Source organism: Elgaria multicarinata, chromosome 13 (assembly GCF_023053635.1).
Source record: "Elgaria multicarinata webbii isolate HBS135686 ecotype San Diego chromosome 13, rElgMul1.1.pri, whole genome shotgun sequence".
NCBI lineage: Eukaryota > Metazoa > Chordata > Lepidosauria > Squamata > Anguidae > Elgaria > Elgaria multicarinata.
In genome coordinates, this window is record NC_086183.1 from 13356560 (window position 1) to 13374064 (window position 17505).

The 17505-nt window shown below is 46.2% G+C and overlaps 1 protein-coding gene across 5 annotated transcripts in view; it reads left to right on the forward strand.

The window, feature by feature from the left end:
- SESN2 (sestrin 2) overlaps positions 1-17505 on the forward strand; it is a 54971-nt gene that overhangs the window by 26442 nt on the left and 11024 nt on the right. For 3 of the 5 annotated variants that reach the window (XM_063140698.1, XM_063140699.1, XM_063140700.1), the window contains exons 2-5: positions 3628-3693; positions 11648-11845; positions 14810-14992; positions 15807-16019. In XM_063140698.1, coding sequence (XP_062996768.1) covers positions 3628-3693; positions 11648-11845; positions 14810-14992; positions 15807-16019 — 660 coding nt within the window. Of the gene's footprint in view, positions 1-3627; positions 3694-9587; positions 9700-11647; positions 11846-14809; positions 14993-15806; positions 16020-17505 lie in introns of those variants that run through there. The other 2 variants (XM_063140702.1, XM_063140701.1) reach the window with 2 other exon arrangements.

Here is a 17505-nt window from a genome sequence, read left to right on the forward strand (position 1 = left end):
GCACAGGGTGCAGCGCTCCTCAGGAGTGCTGCGCCCATCCGGGGTAGGGTAGGGGGAGTGGGAAAAGTAATTTAAATTTTAAAAAACCACTTACCTTATGCGCACAAGCGTTCGTGCGCTGCTGGTCCTTTAAGTTTTTCTTAAAAAATGGCGGGCGCGACACCTCTCCTTCTGAGGTCATCATGCGGCGCGTGTAAACAGAGGAGGGATCTTGCATTAAACACAACGTGAGATCTTCCCTCCTCCGTCGCAGGCTAACAGGTAGGTCTAGCTAAGGACTAACACGGTTGCCCTCTGGAGATTGCTCTGAAGAGGGTGCGTTTGCCAACATGTGCCACTCACAGGGTGATTTCAAAAGTTGTGGCTGTAGCTCATGCTCCATTAGGACATATGTGTCATCCCTTATCACTTTTCTCTCTCCACATCCAACCTTTGGTGACCTAAGTTTAAAAAAATAAAGTTTCTTCTACCTCGAATTGCGTCTCTTAATTTTGTAGTGAGTAGCTTGTTTGGTTCTAACAGCCAGATCAAAAAAGAAAAAGCAAGAGCGGAATAAGCCCACAAGCCTATTAACTTTGCATACAATTGCTGGATGTAACTAACTTTTTTTATAAAAAAAAATCTCCACAGCAGCGGAGCGATGGGAAGCTGTGGTTGCTGGGTGTGCAAGTGGTGCTTGTTCTGGAATTGCCGCCTGTGCGAAAACATTTCCATGTGAGAGGGCTGCTGGAGCACCGTGGTTAAAAGCATAGGTGTAAGCCAAGAGGTTTCAGATCTCCGCTCGGCCACAGATTTATTTTATTTTATTTATGATTGCATTTATATCCCGCCTTTTTTCCTCCAAGGAGCCCAAGGCAGCGTACATAATCCTCCTCCCCTCCATATCCATCCTCACAACAACAACCCTGTGAGGCAGGTTGGGCTGAGAGTCTGTGGCTGGCCCAAAGTCACCCAGTGAGCTTCCATGGCTGAGTGGGGACTAGAACTCGGATCTCCTAATTCCCAGTCCAACATTTTAGCCACTACGCCACACTGTGGGTGGCCTTAGTGGGCTCCTGTTGCCAGCTTCAGGGCCCCATCTGCAATATGTGACTGAATACTGGCCTACTCTGCAGATTGTCTTAAAGGTTATTGGGACAACTAAGAGAACCTGTAGTTGCTGAATCATGGGTTATTGAATTGTGGGTTGTCATTACGTGCAAACCCTGCAACTATGGTTTAACTATGGCTTGTTAACCACAAACAACCCAGAGTTTAAAACCCAACAACAAACTACAGATTTTCTTCTTGCATTGTTCATGGTGAACAACCCAGAGTTAAACCATTGTATAGGATTCAGATGTGATGACAGCCCACAATTCAATACCGACCCATACCCTGGACTGTTCTTATGTGCAAACTAGGGCCGTGTGTGAAAAACGCCATATATATTCTTATGTGCAGTGATATGCATGAGCTGGCAGGTGCATTTGTTGACAGTGGCATAGTGGTACATTTTGAAGTACAGGTGCTGGTCATGACAGCTGCACATTCAGGCAGCTGTGTTGATCCATAACAACAAATCAGTTCTAGGAGTTCACAGTTCTAGGAGCAGGTGTTTTTGTGAGGCTGATGGGTCCTGATCGGGCCAAGCCATTTAAATACTGTACATTACAACGAGGAACGTTATGTGGTTGATGGGAACATTCATTTCCTGCTAGCTATGGTGAGAACTGCAGCTAAGCTCAGAGAGGACATGGAATTCTGGGGGCGGGGGCGGCAATGATGTCAGCGCCCCTGCTAATAAAAAAGGGCGGCTGGCACAGTAAACCCTGGTTCCTCTACCCCACTGATTGTCAACCTTTGTGTGGGTCAGTGCCCAGTTTTCCACAGAGAATAGTGTCCCTCTGCTGTGTACCGAAGAGTAGAAGTACCCGTCTATGCCTGGTTTAGGTTTGCCTCTCCCAGAGTGCCTCCAACCCTTCCTAGGAGTTCCACAGACACCCCCTGCCCAACTCCACTGAGACGGGGGAGAGGAAAGAGCTCAGAGGAGTTGCAGCAGTCGCTGGTTTGGGTGGGCTCCTTCAGTAAAATCCCCTGGAGCAGCTGGCTTAAATGCCCGCCCCAAAAGTGGCAAGTGCTGAACTGGGTTCATTGAGTCCATAAAGTCCATCTTGTCTGCTTCCTTCGTTCTTTCTTTCTCTTTAATTTTGCTTTCTCTCTCCCTAGTCACAGAGTTCAGCGAGCAATTCCTAGGCTCAGCTGTTCAGCTAGTCCTGCGCCCCGGGGCTCTTTACCTTGGCACCACCCGTCTGCAGAATAAGAAAGAGGAAACTAGGTTAAAGAACCCTTCCTCCCGCAGGGGATGGGGCGGGGAGGCGAAGATGAAATGGGACAGGCTCTCTGCTGATGTCAGCCCAGATTCTTGTTGCAGGGAGAGATCACTCCCTGTAACGGGCTTGTGTGTCGTTTCGATCAGGCCCTGAGAGTCTTGGGTCGATATAGCACAGAACGTGACCGGAGATAACCGACTAGCTCGCCCCTTTAGATCTCGGGGTTCTTGCGGGGGACACTCATTCGTTGCCCCCCACTGAGAAATGGCGACTGTGATGTCAGTGGGGCAGTGAATCTGCTCCAGGTTTCGGCTAGAAGCTGTTTGTACTCTAAAAGAGCTCCACTCCTTAGAATCATAGAACAGTAGAGTTGGAAGGGGCCTATAAGGCCATCTAGTCCAGCCCCCTGTTCAGTGCAGGAATCAGCCTTAAAGCATCCCTGACAGATGCTGGCATTCTGTCCAGCTGCCTCTTGAAGGCCTCTAGTGTGGAAGAGCCCACGACCTCCCTAGGTCATTGCTTCAATTGTCGTACTGCTCTAACAGTCAGGAAGTTTTTCCTGGTGTCCAGCTGGAATCTGGCTTCCTGTCACTTGAGCCCGTTATTCCGTGTCCTGCACCCTGGGAGGATTGAGAAGAGATCCTGGCCCTCCTCTTTGTGACAACCTTTTAAGTATTTGAAGTATGTAAATACTGTACATCACAACGAGGAACGTTATGTGGTCGATGGAAACAATTTGAAGTATTTGGATACCTCCTTTAGAGTTTGGGCTGGTTCTGACTGCAACCTGGAGTGAGATTCACCGCCACACTGACCTCAGAGCCACCCGCCTCTGCTGGTTCCCCCCACCCCCACCCCACAATCCAGGTGCCTTTCCACAAGGATCGGGGCCAGCTCAAGTGAGGAGTTCATCCGAAAGCGTAGCGCAGGGCTAACCAGTTCTGGGCAGGTGTATCTGATGCAATCCCTCTGGGGATATTGCTGCAAGTGTTTTTGCAGGTGGGGTTAGGGCTGAGAGAGAGAGACAGAGACAGAGGCTGCATTGAAAAAGATGTCTGATCAGCAGAGCCTTGCTGAGAACACGGCAGCCTTTGCTTTAGGCTCTCGCTCCTCTCGCCTGCCTTGAGTACTCTCGCTTCTCCTCCGTGTCCTCCGGCCGCATCTGGTGATGCACGCCCCCACCGGCTGATCTCCTCCTGGCGAGGTGGCAAGGGTGGGTGAGGTGGGATGGGGAAAGTTCCCCTTTGAAGTCCTGCCGGTGTCAGGTGTGTGTGAGGTGGGAGTGGTTAATAACGTCCATTCCTTTCATTCCCAGGACAGAGGGATAAAAATCCCCCGGCAGCTGGGAAGAGGCCCGACTTCGTTCATCCCGGTGGAGGAGGTAAGATGCCTCTTTTTAAACTTTGCTCTTTTCTCTTCGTCTTCCTGGGCCGAAGTTCATTCTTCCTGAAAGGCCAGCTTGGAACTCTTGATGTGCAAGCAGGTGTAGGGAGACCTGTGGTCATTTGGGGATCCAGGAGCCTTACCTTCTCCGAGTGCCTACTCTGAGGCAAGCTCGGAGGATGGCAACAAGGATGAGGGTCTTTTTAGTGGTGGCCCCCCAATTATGGAATGATCTCCTCGACAAGGCTTACCTGGTGCCAACATTGTAATTTTTTCAGCGCCAGGTCAAGACTTTTCTCTTCTCCCAGGAAGTTAACAACATGTGCTGAGTTGTTTTTTTTTAACTGACCCCAGAATAGTTGTTTTAAATATATATTCTTGTTTTTATGCTTTTGATGGTTTTAATTTTTTGGATATTTGTTGTTAATGTTCACTGTTTTTAACTTTTGTAAACCGCCCAGAGAGCTTCGGCTATGGGGTGGTATATAAATGTAATAAATAAATAAATAAATAAATAAATAAATAAATAAATAGAATATACAGTATCCCATGTTAGTCCTACTTAGAGCATAGCCATTGAAATGAATGGGGCTTGAGTTAGATGTGATTACCTTAAGATCCATTCATTTCAATGGGTCTCCTCTAAGCAGGACTAATGCTGGATACTTACCCCTGGTGTTTGGGCACTGCAAAGGTTTTGGGTGATGCCAGCAAACATAATGTGTCTCGGGGGGAAAGAGCCAGGTGGTTTAAATTATTTAACTACTTTTAATTAATTTTAAATTAATGTTAAGTTAAATAACAGTGAGACTGGCCACAAAATGTTGGGAGTCTGTCATTGCTACTTATCAGGAGTGCTCCTTTTCAGAGTACCTAGGGTGACCATATGAAAAGGAGGACAGGGCTCCTATATCTTTAACAGTTGTATTGAAAAGGGAATTTCAGCAGGTGCCATTTGTATATGGGGAACCTGGTGAAATTCCCTCTTTATCACAACAGTTAAAGCTGCAGGAGTTGTACTAGAGTGACCAGCTTTAAAAGAGGGCAGGGCACCTGCAGCTTTAACTGTTGTGATGAAGAGGGAATTTCACCGGGTGCTGCATGCATACAAATGACACCTGCTGAAATTCCCTTTTCAATACAACTGTTAAAGATACAGGAGCCCGGTCCTCCTTTTCATATGGTCACCCTAAGAGTACCCCCCTTTTTTTGCTCTTTTCAAAAGTTTTTTTGGGGGGAGCACTTTTTCAGGCCTGAGGATTCCCCCAAGCATGCTGATAACCCCTCTCTTGTTTCCTCGTGGCCCTACTTGGGCCTCGTTTCTGTCAACACTCACTACCTGAGTTTGCGTTTAGAAGGAGTAATCATTTGGAATTGGGGTGTTGTAGATTCAGAAACTGGAGCGGGATTTCTTTTGGGAGAAGGAGCAGAAGCTCAGTGTGCCTTTCCACTCCTTCACTTCTGTTCTGCTTTAAGAAGCAAAAGGTGCATTAGTGTGCGTATGCACACACTGTGAAGCAAGAGGTGTGTAACATGTGAGCACAGGGAAAATTAGCAGGGTTCCATCATTGTTATAGATGAATGTAGGGTGACCATATGAAAAGGAGGACAGGGCTCCTGTATCTTTAACAGTTGTATTGAAAAGGGAATTTCAGCAGGTGTCATTTGTATATCTGGAGAACCTGGTGAAATTTCCTCTTCATCACAACAGTTAAAGCTGCAGGTGCCCTGCCCTCTTTTAAATCTGGTCACTCTAGTATAGCTCCTGCAGCTTTAACTGTTGTGATGAAGAGGAAATTTCACCAGGTGTGACATGCCTACAAATAGCACCTTCTGAAATTCCCTTTTCTGTGCAACTGTTAAAGATACAGGAGCCTGGTCCTCCTTTTCATATGATCACCCTAAATGAATGTATGTAACCCTCTGTTTTCCCATGTGTAAACTGGGGATGAATACACTGGGCAACAAGGTATTCCAGAAAACTGTTGGGCAGAAAACATCTTGAGGCCAGGCTATCTGAAGGAACGCCTCCTCCCGTATGTACCTGCCCGGACGCTAAGGTCATCCTCAGGGGTCCTTCTCCGCGAGCCCCTGCCAAAGGAAGTGAGGCAGGTGGCTACCAGGAGGAATAGAAATGTAATAAATAAATAAATAATAAAACCACACAGGGGCATAAACTACGGGGTGGGTGGGGTGTCAAACCCCACCCCACCCCCGGGATTTCCCAAAGGGGCAATACACAACCAGGTAGCATCAGTAAGCTCACAGCCTGGCTGGCAGCATATCCTGAATGTATTTCTTCCCCTTGGTGCTTGGTTTAGTTTCCTGCCTTTCAGCGCTCCCACTGGTTAGCTATAATACATTTGTTTTAATTTATAAAAAGAGCTTGTTTTTTTATCTTGGGCTTCATCCTGGATGGTATATTGTATAGGACTATGAATGGTGGAGTACCGTGTAACCTATTATAATATTATGATTAAAATGTAATATTTTTGTTGAGTACTGGTTATTTTAATATGCGGCTTTAACGCTCTAGGATCCATTGATGAAAGATAGTTTCCAGAAATATAAATAGTAACTTTGCATTTTGCTTCTTTTAAAAACCTATTTTAAGGTGTTTTTATTTTATTTTATTTTATTTTGTACACCACTCCGAAATTTTGAATGGGGAGTGGTATAGAAACATTACAAATAAATAAATACTAATATATACATAAATGTAAACAAATAAGCCTAGCCCCCTTTCCTGGTTTAGCCCCATGCCCTTCCTGGGAAATTGAGGTCTACGCCCTTGAAGCCCCATATTCCTGTAGTGTTGATATGTAAAACCTGTTGTGGTGGATCATCACCAACATCATCATTTATTTCTGACCCGCCTCTCCGGTTGAATCGAGGCGAGTAACAACAGCAAGCATAAAATACATAAAATACTGATTAAAAACATAGTATACACCATTAAAAACATCCTAAAAGCATACTAAAAGTATCCTAAAATTCTACTGGATAGGCCCGCTGGAAGAGATCAGTCCTGATAGCTTTTTTGAATGCTAAAAGACTGTCAAGCTGACAAGTCTCCTCTGGCAGGCTATTCCACAGTCTGGGAGCAGCAGACTGTTGAGGGCTACACCCTTTGTCCAACCCAACATATATGCCAAATCGACCGTGAGATCTTCTGAACAGGCCTTATTGGTTGTTTCATGACCAACAGAGTGTCACCAGACAACAGGATGTTAAGCAGGCCCTCCCGGTAGTGGCCGTCACCCCACCCACCCATTGGGACACTCTCCCACGTGTCGTTCGAAAGGCAGAAACTGTAAGGAGCTTCAAACATCTCTTGAAAATGCGTTCATTAACTCGGCTTTTCCTTGACTTGTAATCGATTAAGACGCTGCTCTGTTTTACTCCTTTCGTTGTCACGTTTTAAAGGTATTTATTCATTTATATTGCTTTTCTCTTGCTTTTTAGATTGTGTCATGCGTGTTTTTATGCAAACCATTTGGAAATCGTGGGATGTCAAGCCGTATAGAAGCAGCTTAAATAAATGAATAAAATAAATTTAATTAATATAGCATTTATTTATTTATTAAAGCGTTTAGCAACTTCTTGGAGTGTGTATATAAATGTTGGGAGGTAATGAAATGCGAAGGCACAGCTTTGAGATCAGAATGATGGTAAAAAGCTGTGTAGGTGCAACTAGGAATATCTGTCACCAGGAAATCTGCCCTTTTGGAGGCTTGCCGGGTTTCGGCTGCGGCGTCTAACTCAGCTTAATTTTTCAAGCTGGACCATGCAGTTTCCCCAAGTTCTGGGGACTTTTAACACATTTCCCACCCACCCACCCCGTCTTGGCAGTAACTGGCGCAAATAGAGATTTGTGCAAATTTCAGCAACAAATGGCAGAAATTGTCATGATCTGCAAATTCGCGCAGCCGAAATTTGTGCAAATGTTCTTTTAATTCCGCCAGCTTGTTCGACTTGTTGCACATCAAGTTGGGCCAGCTAGCGGAAGACAGAATGGAGTCCGGGGGTGGAGGGCACTGAGACAACGAAAGCTTGCTGAGCACCACCCGCAACCGGATTCATCCAACATCCCTAGGTACAACTGGATATGTTCATGTAAGTGGCCCACTGTCAGTCCCTGGTGGTATTCTTGACCAGCTGCCGGGATCCACTGCCCTGTGGGCATGTCCCTTGGCCCTTTTATTCTTCTCTGGCCCTGCACTCAGAGCAGTGCTGGGTGGCTGGACCTAAAAGCCTCTCTTTTTTTAATTTCCCATAATGCCTCTGACCTGTCATCGCTCTGGGGCATTGTGGGAAATTGAAAGAGCAGCTGGACACTGCTGCCCAGCACTGCTGGTTTTATTGCCACTACAAACAGGACCACCTTTCCCTCAGATCTGGTGAGGGGAGTGTCAGAAGAAACAGCCAGGCATTTCTGGCGACAGGAGAATAAGCAGAGGGAGCAAAATCAACAGAAAACTTGTAGGGGGTTTATGTGTGTAGCCAGTGTGGATAGTTGGGGAAACGGCTTTTACTCTGTTCTTTAGCTCTCTGAATTAGTCCTACTATTAGGTTACACACCACAGGTATTTTCCCCAGTGCCAACCCAGGGAGCAATTTGCACTCTGGAGTTATCGAAAACGTCGTTGGGAGTGCCGCCATTGCCCCTCAGAGTGCCACTTCTGAAGAAAGGGGAATGCAGTGAAGATAGCAAGTGGCAAAGCCCTTTTGGAACGGAGCACGCCCCCGTGGCTCTTTTCGTCCGGTTTACAAAGGTAGCGCTGTCCGTGGCACCCCTTGGGATGTCTGTGCTACAAACCTAGCCCAGCCTTAACTGCCACTGCTTGCCCTCCGCTGAACTCTAGGGATTATATTCCTTACAGAGGATTTGAAATGTCCAATCCGACTTCTGGGCCTCTCCGTGGAATTCCGTTTCCCAGGGATCAATTATGGTACTTAAAAACTGGCTTCTGGTTCCCTATTACAAAAAAAAAAAAAAAACAGAATTAGTTTTCGTCTTCTCAGGGCTTTGCTTCATCCCCAGAAGTGTTTATCTGCTGGCATATTCCATTCCACACCACATCAGTTTTCCATCACCTTCACAGCCAGTAAGCAATTCCATGTCGACTGAGCCTCCTCAGTCCTTGTGGAGCTGTTCTGAGTCTCCCACTCCACCCCGTGACCTTAAAAAGTTTTACTCCTAAATAGTTGTTTCCTACTTCTGCAAAAATGTGGGGTTCCCTTGAGCCTGCTGTTCCCTCCCTCTTGTGAGTGGATAGTCTGTTTTGGCTACATAACTATAAGCACTTTGGAGTATGCATTCTCTGATAGTATATAGGATACTTATTTTAAGTGTGTGTGTGTGAGAGAGAGAGAGAGAGAGAGAGAGAGTATTGCTTCAGAGGAACATTCTTGGCAGTTCCCCCTACCCCACTGTTCAATGGGGAGAGAGCAGAGGTTGCAAACTGAAATCTTCTAAATTTCCATTGTTTTCTGTGGACCTTGGAAGAACCTTTTTTCCTATTTAGCCTATCATTTCCTTGCCTAAATCAATGGAGATTATGTCTGTTTGTTTGTCTGACCCTGTTGCAATAGAACAATGCAGTGCGGTAGATTGGGAAGCCTTTGAGGTGTTAATTCACCCACCCACCCCTGTATATTTTGGGAGGCAGCCAGTTTGGTCACTGGGCATCTTTTAACCCAGGGTTGCAGGGATAGTGTTTGCTTATTGCAGCACCGCAGTCCTTGGCTTCCCCTTTCTCTCTCTCTCTCTCTTTCCTCCTCCCTCCCTCCGTGTGCGATGGGAGTGATACATGTGTGAGCATTGCTCGGTGGTGTCGTCATCTCCTCATTTATCAAGCAACCTTCCCTCCCTGCGTGCACAAACAACATTTTGCAGAGAGCCCGCATCGGACAACCTCTTCGGCTGCGGTCAGGTTCCGTCAGCCGCCTCTCAAGCCCCGGAGGGACTCGTCTGGCAGTGTAACTAATCAAACCTTTACAGGTCGTCGGCTCGCTTGTTCCGCTCTTGTTGCTTTCCTCTTCCAAGCCTGGCAGTTGCCTCCTTCCACTTTCTCTGCCCGGGTACCAGCGCCTCCGCCTCTTTACGGGGTGCCCTGCTGAGCCCTTGGCTATTTGTGTGTGTGTTCCTGGACAGCTCTGTGGTGCTGGCTGCACGGACACTTTCTGCTTACAAAGACGTCACTGGGAAGGGGTGTATTTATTTATTTATTGCTCAGCAGGAATATAGCACCACGGTTTTGAAACTCCGCTGTTGAGCTGGGAGGTGTGTGAAGGGCTGGACCGGGTGTTTGGCAGCATTATTTATTTATTTATTTTGGCCTAGAAGCTTAACAAACAGCAGGGTTGTGTCAGATGGCTGAGCAGTTTTGACTGCTATTGGAAATGGAGCATCTCCTGGTCTTTCTTCTTTTGTGTTGACTCTCTAAGGCAGGAGTGAACAGAGGCGAGACCTGGATCTAGTGGGAATTCTCTGGGGGAGCAGAAGAGAGACCTGGAACTAGTGGCAGATCTCTGGGGGAGCAGAAGGGCGACACGGATCTAGTAGCAGAGCTCTGGGCGATTTGTGATAAAACATCAAGGGTTTCTCACTCTCAGTAGTTGAACAATAGCAGCACCGAGATGACTCCCCTGAAATGAGAGTAGCCAGGAATGGGTTTTTTGTGCATGGAAGGACTGTGAGTTCCATGCAATTCCCGTCCTCTTACGTTCTAAATTTACATCTTTTGCACAAAGGGAAACCTGAAAGCCTGAATTCTTCCCAGCTCTGTCCTACAGGAACTGGGAGGATTGCTTTTGTCCATTTTTAATGGGGGAGGGTGGAAGTACAGTTTCAAGATCTCTGCCTCACTTACCATAGTTTGCCCAAACTGCTCCGGAAACTGTAGAGTTTGCTGGAAAGTATCTCAGATTCTGCCGCTCGACCCCAAGGCTTTTCACGGAATTACCGTTTTCAGGATCCCCTGAAGTAAAGCTGTAAGGGTTAAATCAGGGGTGGGCAGATTTTAGGGTTGCAGGATCTACTTTTTGTATATTTTAGCTAGAACCAACTGAATCCACGAGTGTAATATTGGTGCAAGCAATGTTCAGTCCAGGAACTTGTGATCGGCACTGGAACCATGCTAAAAAGTCCTTTCTCACACAAAAATGACCATACTTCAACAACCTCATTTACGGAGGAAAGACGCTTTAGTTGTTGGTATTCTTAAGTTATAGGGAGTCAGAAAACCTTGCTGGGCTATGGCAAACCACCTGGAGAATCTATGGGTGGGCACCTATAGATTCTATTTGACCTTCTCTCCACCCGCGGGTTAAATGCATTTGTAGTGAGTTCTCTGTGAATTGGCATTTGGGCAGGTTTCTGTTCTTAATGCACCTTGGAGATAAATTGGTCTAAACCAGCGAGTTAGTATGGCATGAGCTTTCTGTAGCAGGCAACAGCTTACTTCGTAGGAGGCATCTGGATGACTGTGGGAGTTGTGTGTTTTTCTTTTTTAAAACAAAGGAGGGAAATTAAAAATGTGCAATGGAAACACGCACACACATTCCCCTAAACAGAAATGAAATTGAATCCTTCCTTAATTCGTTTTTGGAGGCACTTTGGACGCACGCACTCTGTGTACCCCTCTTCAAATTTCACAGGGCAGACCTTTAACTGGGGTGAATGTTTCTTGAACCTGTCACACTTGCACCGATGAAGGTCACTTTAAATCTTCACACCCCTAAGCTCATCTGGGGCCTTTCAGCAAGCAAAACTTTCTTCCCATCCTCACCCTTTGCCCCCATTGGTAATATAGATGTCATGGTGATGTCTACCATACAGGGTTGTTTTGAAAGATTACTGATATCATGTACGTGATGTTCTTTGGCAAGTCTAAAAGCTCTATAGACATGCTAAGTTATTCGCCCCCCCCCCTTTCAACTTACTGCAGATCCTCCAAGAAGGAGTAGAGAGTGCCCAGCGGCGCCTCTTCGTCGAGGCCTTCATTTCGACGGGCAGGGTGGACAACATTACCATGGTGATGGGGCTGCATCCAGAGTATTTGACAAGCTTCTGGAAGACTCAGTATCTGCTGCTGCGGATGGACGGGCCGCTACCATATCACAAGCGCCACTACATTGCGATCATGGTGAGTAAATGAGTGATCTGGTCTGCCAGGGGATCTGGTCTACCAGGGGTAGACTTGAAAGAACCTTCCTACATTTTTTTTTCCTCCGCCCTCCCCATCCTTTTTTCCTCATGTGTGTCATACCTTTTTTAGATTGTAAGCCTGCAGGCAGGGAATGTCTTCTTCACCAGGGCAGGATCTACACTACTGCTTTAAAGCGTTTTAGAACAGTTTTGGGCCCAGGACACACTCCATATACTGTTGTCAAAACTGTTACAAAGCACGTTAAAGCAGTAGTGTAGAACCGGCTCAGACTGTATGTAAGCCGCTCTGGGAGACTCTTTGGCTGAGGAATGTGATAACAAAAACAATACTTGAGATAAATGAATAAAAATAAACATCAGTTTAACCTAATTTAACTCACAGGGTTGTTGCAAAATCAACTGTCTGAGAGGGGAAAACTATATACTCCACATTGAGCTCCTTGGAAGAATGTGGGATATAAATGTATTACATTTGAATGTTGGAGTCTGCTAGATACCCCAGTTAAAGATGCTGTTCTGTCTTAGATAGGACTGGTTCTGCGGAGTGGTTGTTACATTTTTGGAAGGGATAATAAGTGCTGGCTGAAAGAGGCTTGCTAAATGGTGAGTGTGTGAAATACTCATTTCTGGAAAATCCAAAATTGTGCATTCTGCAAGTGTTTAAACACCTATACTTAAATAGGTTAATTTTAAAGATAATGAAATGAGGCAAGATTGCAGAACTATGGTAGGTGCCACACACCTGTATTTTGGCAGCAGGTAGAACACATACCTGCATGCAGAAAGCCCCAGCTACAACCTCTGGCATCCCCAGGTAGGGCTGGGTAAAACTGCTAGCCAGGGTAGACAATATTGTGTATTTATTTATTTCATTTCTATGCTGTTCATTAGCTGAAGCTCCGATGGCCTGACCCAGTATAAAGTGGTTATTATTTATTTCACTTCATTTCTGTACCACCCATAGCTGAATTTCTCTGGGCAGTTACCTATGTTCCTATTTTAAATTGGCCTTTTATTAAAATCCATGTGGACTGGAACCTTAGGTTGTTGTTTTTTTGGTGGGTGGGGGGAATACAGCTTTGTGGTGGGGCACATGCTCTGCATGCAAATGGTACCAGGTTCAGTCCCCGGTATCCCCAGGTAGTGCTGGGAACGATGTCTTGTCTGAAACCCTGGAAAGCCGCTGCTAGTTGGTTTTGACAACACTGAGCTAGGCGAACTAGTGGTCTGACTTGAAACAAGGCAGTTTCCTATGTATCTTCCATTTCCCCCCAGAATTAAGCACTGCCCAAAGATGCTTGTAAGGGAAGCCTTTTGTCCTGCTTTGGGGGTTCCATGTGGGCAGCTGGTTGGCCACTGTGTAGGCAAAAGCTGGACTAGATGGACCCTTGGTCTGATCCAGCAGGGCTCTGCTGATGTTCTGATGTCCAAGGGCCATCTAGATCTTTGAACCACTGTGCTAACTGAGAATCCCAAGAAGAGGTTCTTGAGGTTTCTTATAGGCTGTGTCTTGCTTTCTTTTCTCTCCTCCCCGGCCCATTTCCCCCATGAAATTGTCTTTTATTCCGAAATAAGATCAACAAAATAAACGTAGCAGAAAAGGCGATGAAGAATATACAGTACATAATAAATCAAGGTCGCTAAGTAAACAAAGGAATTCACTAATTATAATATGCTTATGGAACATTTACAGTAAAACGGCCTAAGTAGGAGCTCAATCCCTAATGAAAGAGCAGAAATCCAATTTATGCAACCTATAAAAGAAGTGTATGCGAGTGTGTGTTATTTTATGCATTATTAGTCAGGGGGAAAAAATGTAGGCAATTTTATTTGGTTGGAATTTGATCAAATGTTTGAAGAGTTTCAATATAGGAAATAAATGGAAACCATGGCGCCATAATGTCTTGATATTAGGATTCTGCACTTGCTGAGTAAGTTTATACAGTGGCTGGATTCACACAACACACTAACCCACGCTCAGTGGTTGAGTGTGGGTTGTTGTCAACCCGTGGGTTGTGATGTCTGAATGCAGCACATTTTCTGCAGGGTGGCTTGTTAACCAGCCTGAACAACCCAGCAACAAGTCATGGTTTCTCAAGACAGCTCATTCAAGGAAAAATAAGACACACTGCATGGGGAACGAGCCACCTTGTACTACAGCAACCCACACTTAAACTACTGAGTGTGAGTTAGCGTGTTGTGTGAACCCAGTCACAGTCTCCCGAATTTGATCAACCCTGTGCTCTTTAGTTGGTTGCTTTGGAGACTTCCAGTGACACTCATAACATGACTTTGCAGCTGTGTTCGATCACCTAAGCAGGGCTTTATGCAGGAATCCAGGATCAATAGGTTATTTATTTATTTATTTATTTTATCATTTTTATCCCACCTTTTAGCCAAAAAAGGCTCTCAAGGCGGCTTACAAAAATATTTCTTAAGACCGTCCCTGCCCACAGGCTTACAATCTAAGAAACATGACACAAAAAGAAAGGGGATTGGGAGGGAGGAGGAAAAAAGAAGAAGCAAATTCAGGCACTAGATTCTTGGTTGCAAAGTTCAGCAGCTGCTTCCTTTCCCTTTGATGGCCTTGGCAGCAATGGTTGGTAGCAGGAGGGAGGTGGCTCTCCGCTAGAGCTGGACCCAGGCATGATGGAGAGGTGCCTGGCTGCTGCTTCCTTTCCCTCCGATAGCCTTACCCTACCCTGTGCCTGTTTGCATTCTCTTCCCCTCCTTATTGTTTTATTATGGTTTTATTAGAATGTAAGCCTATGCGGCAGGGTCTTGCTATTTACTGTTTTACTCTGTACAGCACCATGTACATTGATGGTGCTATATAAATAAATAATAATAATAATAAGAAGAAGAAGAACCATCACTTTAGGAGTTCCTATTGGTCTAATGTGTCTCTCCCCCCATCCCCCCCCATTTCCCATTTTCTCAGGCTGCTGCTAGACATCAGTGTTCCTATCTGGTTGGCTTCCACATGGGGGAGTTCCTGCAGGTGGGCGGAGATCCGGAGTGGCTGCGCGGCTTGCAGTACGCCCCGCAGAAGCTGAGGAACCTCAATGAAATTAACAAGATCTTGGCCCACCGGCCCTGGCTCATTACGAAGGAGCACATTGAGGTGAGGGTTTTAGCTTAAAACTCTTTTAAGTTTTCATTTAAGAAATTAAGTTTTAGGAGAGGCATTCCAACTCTTTAGGATGGGAAGGGGGGGAGCTGTGCAAAAGAGGGGAATCCAGCCGACAATTGGTGGTTGGGAGGAAGGGGGCGGGATCAGGGGTGGGGCCACCTGGTTGGCCGGATTTGGCCCCTGGGCCTGAAGTTTAACACTCCTAGACAAAGGGATCAGAGGTGCAAGCCCTGGAGCGAATGATATTCCCATGACTTCCTTTTCCACAGGGTTTGGGAAGGGCAGCCAGCTTGCATGAAGACAGCGTGGGGTAGGGCAAGGAAGATGCTGCTGTGGTCCTCCAACTCCCATCAGGCCCAGCCAGCAGGGCCAGTGATTGGGGATGATGGGAGTTGTAGTCCAACAGCACCTGGAGGGCCAGCCGTTTCCCCACCCTTGGCAATGCGGCCGGAGTGTTGTAAGATTTGAACCGGGAAGCGCTCTGTTCAAATCCCCCCTCAGTCCTGGCGCTTGCTAGGTCAGCGTTCCCCAACCTCTGAGGCCCTCCAGATGAGTTGGGGATGCTGGGAGTGGTCATCTGACACACGGGGAAGTCCCCAAGCCAGGGAATGCTGAACCAGGCAATCTTGGGGCCGTATCAACCCAACCCAGAGGAATGTGGGGAGACTGTAAACGTGACAAACACGTGCCAATTTAGGCAAGAGCGAGGGAGTCCTACGTTCCAGAGGGGGTGCACAGGAGAAAGGGGTGGTTCTCTTTGAAGACATGGATCTCAGTGGCGAATCCTTCGGGACTTGGTCTGCAGGCGCTCCTGAAAACGGGGGAGAACAGCTGGTCCCTGGCGGAACTCATCCAGGCCCTGGTGCTCCTCACGCATTACCACTCGTTGGCCTCCTTCGTCTTCGGCTGTGGCGTCAATCTGGAGATCGACCAAGAAGGAGGACATGCCTTCCGGCCACCTTCGCCACGCAGTTGCGACAGCAGCCCAGGATCGGAGGACGGGGTGAACAGCTCCAGCGTAAGTGGTGGGAGGGGGGGCAGTGTAGCCCCTTTTTTCTTAATGCATTTTATTGCTGTTGTTGTAGTAGTTGTTGATTTCATTTCTATAGCGCTCTGGGCGATCCACAACCATTTAGGGCTTTAAAGGCCTGGGGGGAAAGGGCTCAAGGCCTTGGGGGCCTCATTCATGGAGCGCGTAAGGCAGGGCCAGATGTTCTTGGACTCTTGACGCCCATCAGAGCCCATGGCCAGGAAAGCTGGGAACTGCAGCCCAGCCACAATCGGAGGGCCACCACCTCCCCACCCTGATATAGGAATAGCAGCGCTCCTCTCAAACTGTAGCTGAATGCCAGCACAGCCTCTTTCTACTTTTCAGGGGAAATCCTCCCCTGATGGTGTCTTGGCAGGGGCCAACACTAGCCTGCCCCAACCTGATGTCCTCCAGGTGTTTGGAATTACAACTCCCATTCCCCCTGTCCATTGGCCATGGTGGCTAGGAACTATGGGAGTTGCAATCCAGTACATCTGGAGGGCGCCAAGCTGGGTAAGGCTGGGCAAACTTGAAAGCATTCCCTGAAGAAGCATTTTATTTTTATTTTCATTGGGCTGCTGCTGCTCATTATATTATTATTATTATTATTATTATTATTATTATTATTATTATTATTATTATTATTATTTCATTGATTTCCTATTGAGCTTCCAAACGTGGCTGCGATGGGGGAGAAGAGTTGAACCCTGTCCTGGATCCATCTGCTGGCAGGATCAGGGCTGTTCTATCTCCAAAATCAAGGCTGTAGGAGAAGGATGTTTTTTTCCAATAGATGTTGTCCATGTGTGAGCTGTCGGTTTATATTTATTTTATTTTATTTATTTATTTACATTTTTATACCTCCCAATAGCCGAAGCTCTCTGGGCGGTGCACAAAAATGTTTTATATGTTTTTATGTAAATAGTTTTGCACTTTGTATAATGTACTTTTATTGTTTTTTAATTTTTCTGAACTGCCCAGAGAGCTTTGGCTAAGGGGCAGTATAGAAATAGAATGAATGAATGAATGAATGTTACAACACTTACCAGTCCTCTGCACTTGAGGCCAAGGGTGTAGGTGATTTGGACCCGTTTTGCCTGTTTATATGTTATTGTTGTTGTTCACCTGTTTCATCAGAGATGCATTGTGCAAAACTCCAGGACATAATGCAATTCCTAGAATAGCAGTGCAGAATCTCCAGCTATTATTAATAATATTTTCATTTCTCTACCGGCCAATCGCTGAAGTTCTCTTGGAGCTTCACAAAAAATGCACAGATCGTAATACAAGGTCATAAAAACGTAATATTAAATCTCTAATGTACAAAATTTTAAATCAATTTAAACAGCTAAAATGTTTACGATAAGGTACTGGACCTGACAGAAACAGACAGCATAAATGCCCCCATCATACGCCATCAAACGCCCTGGGAGTTGAGGATAGGCTTAATTTGGTGCCGAAAAGTTGACTGTTG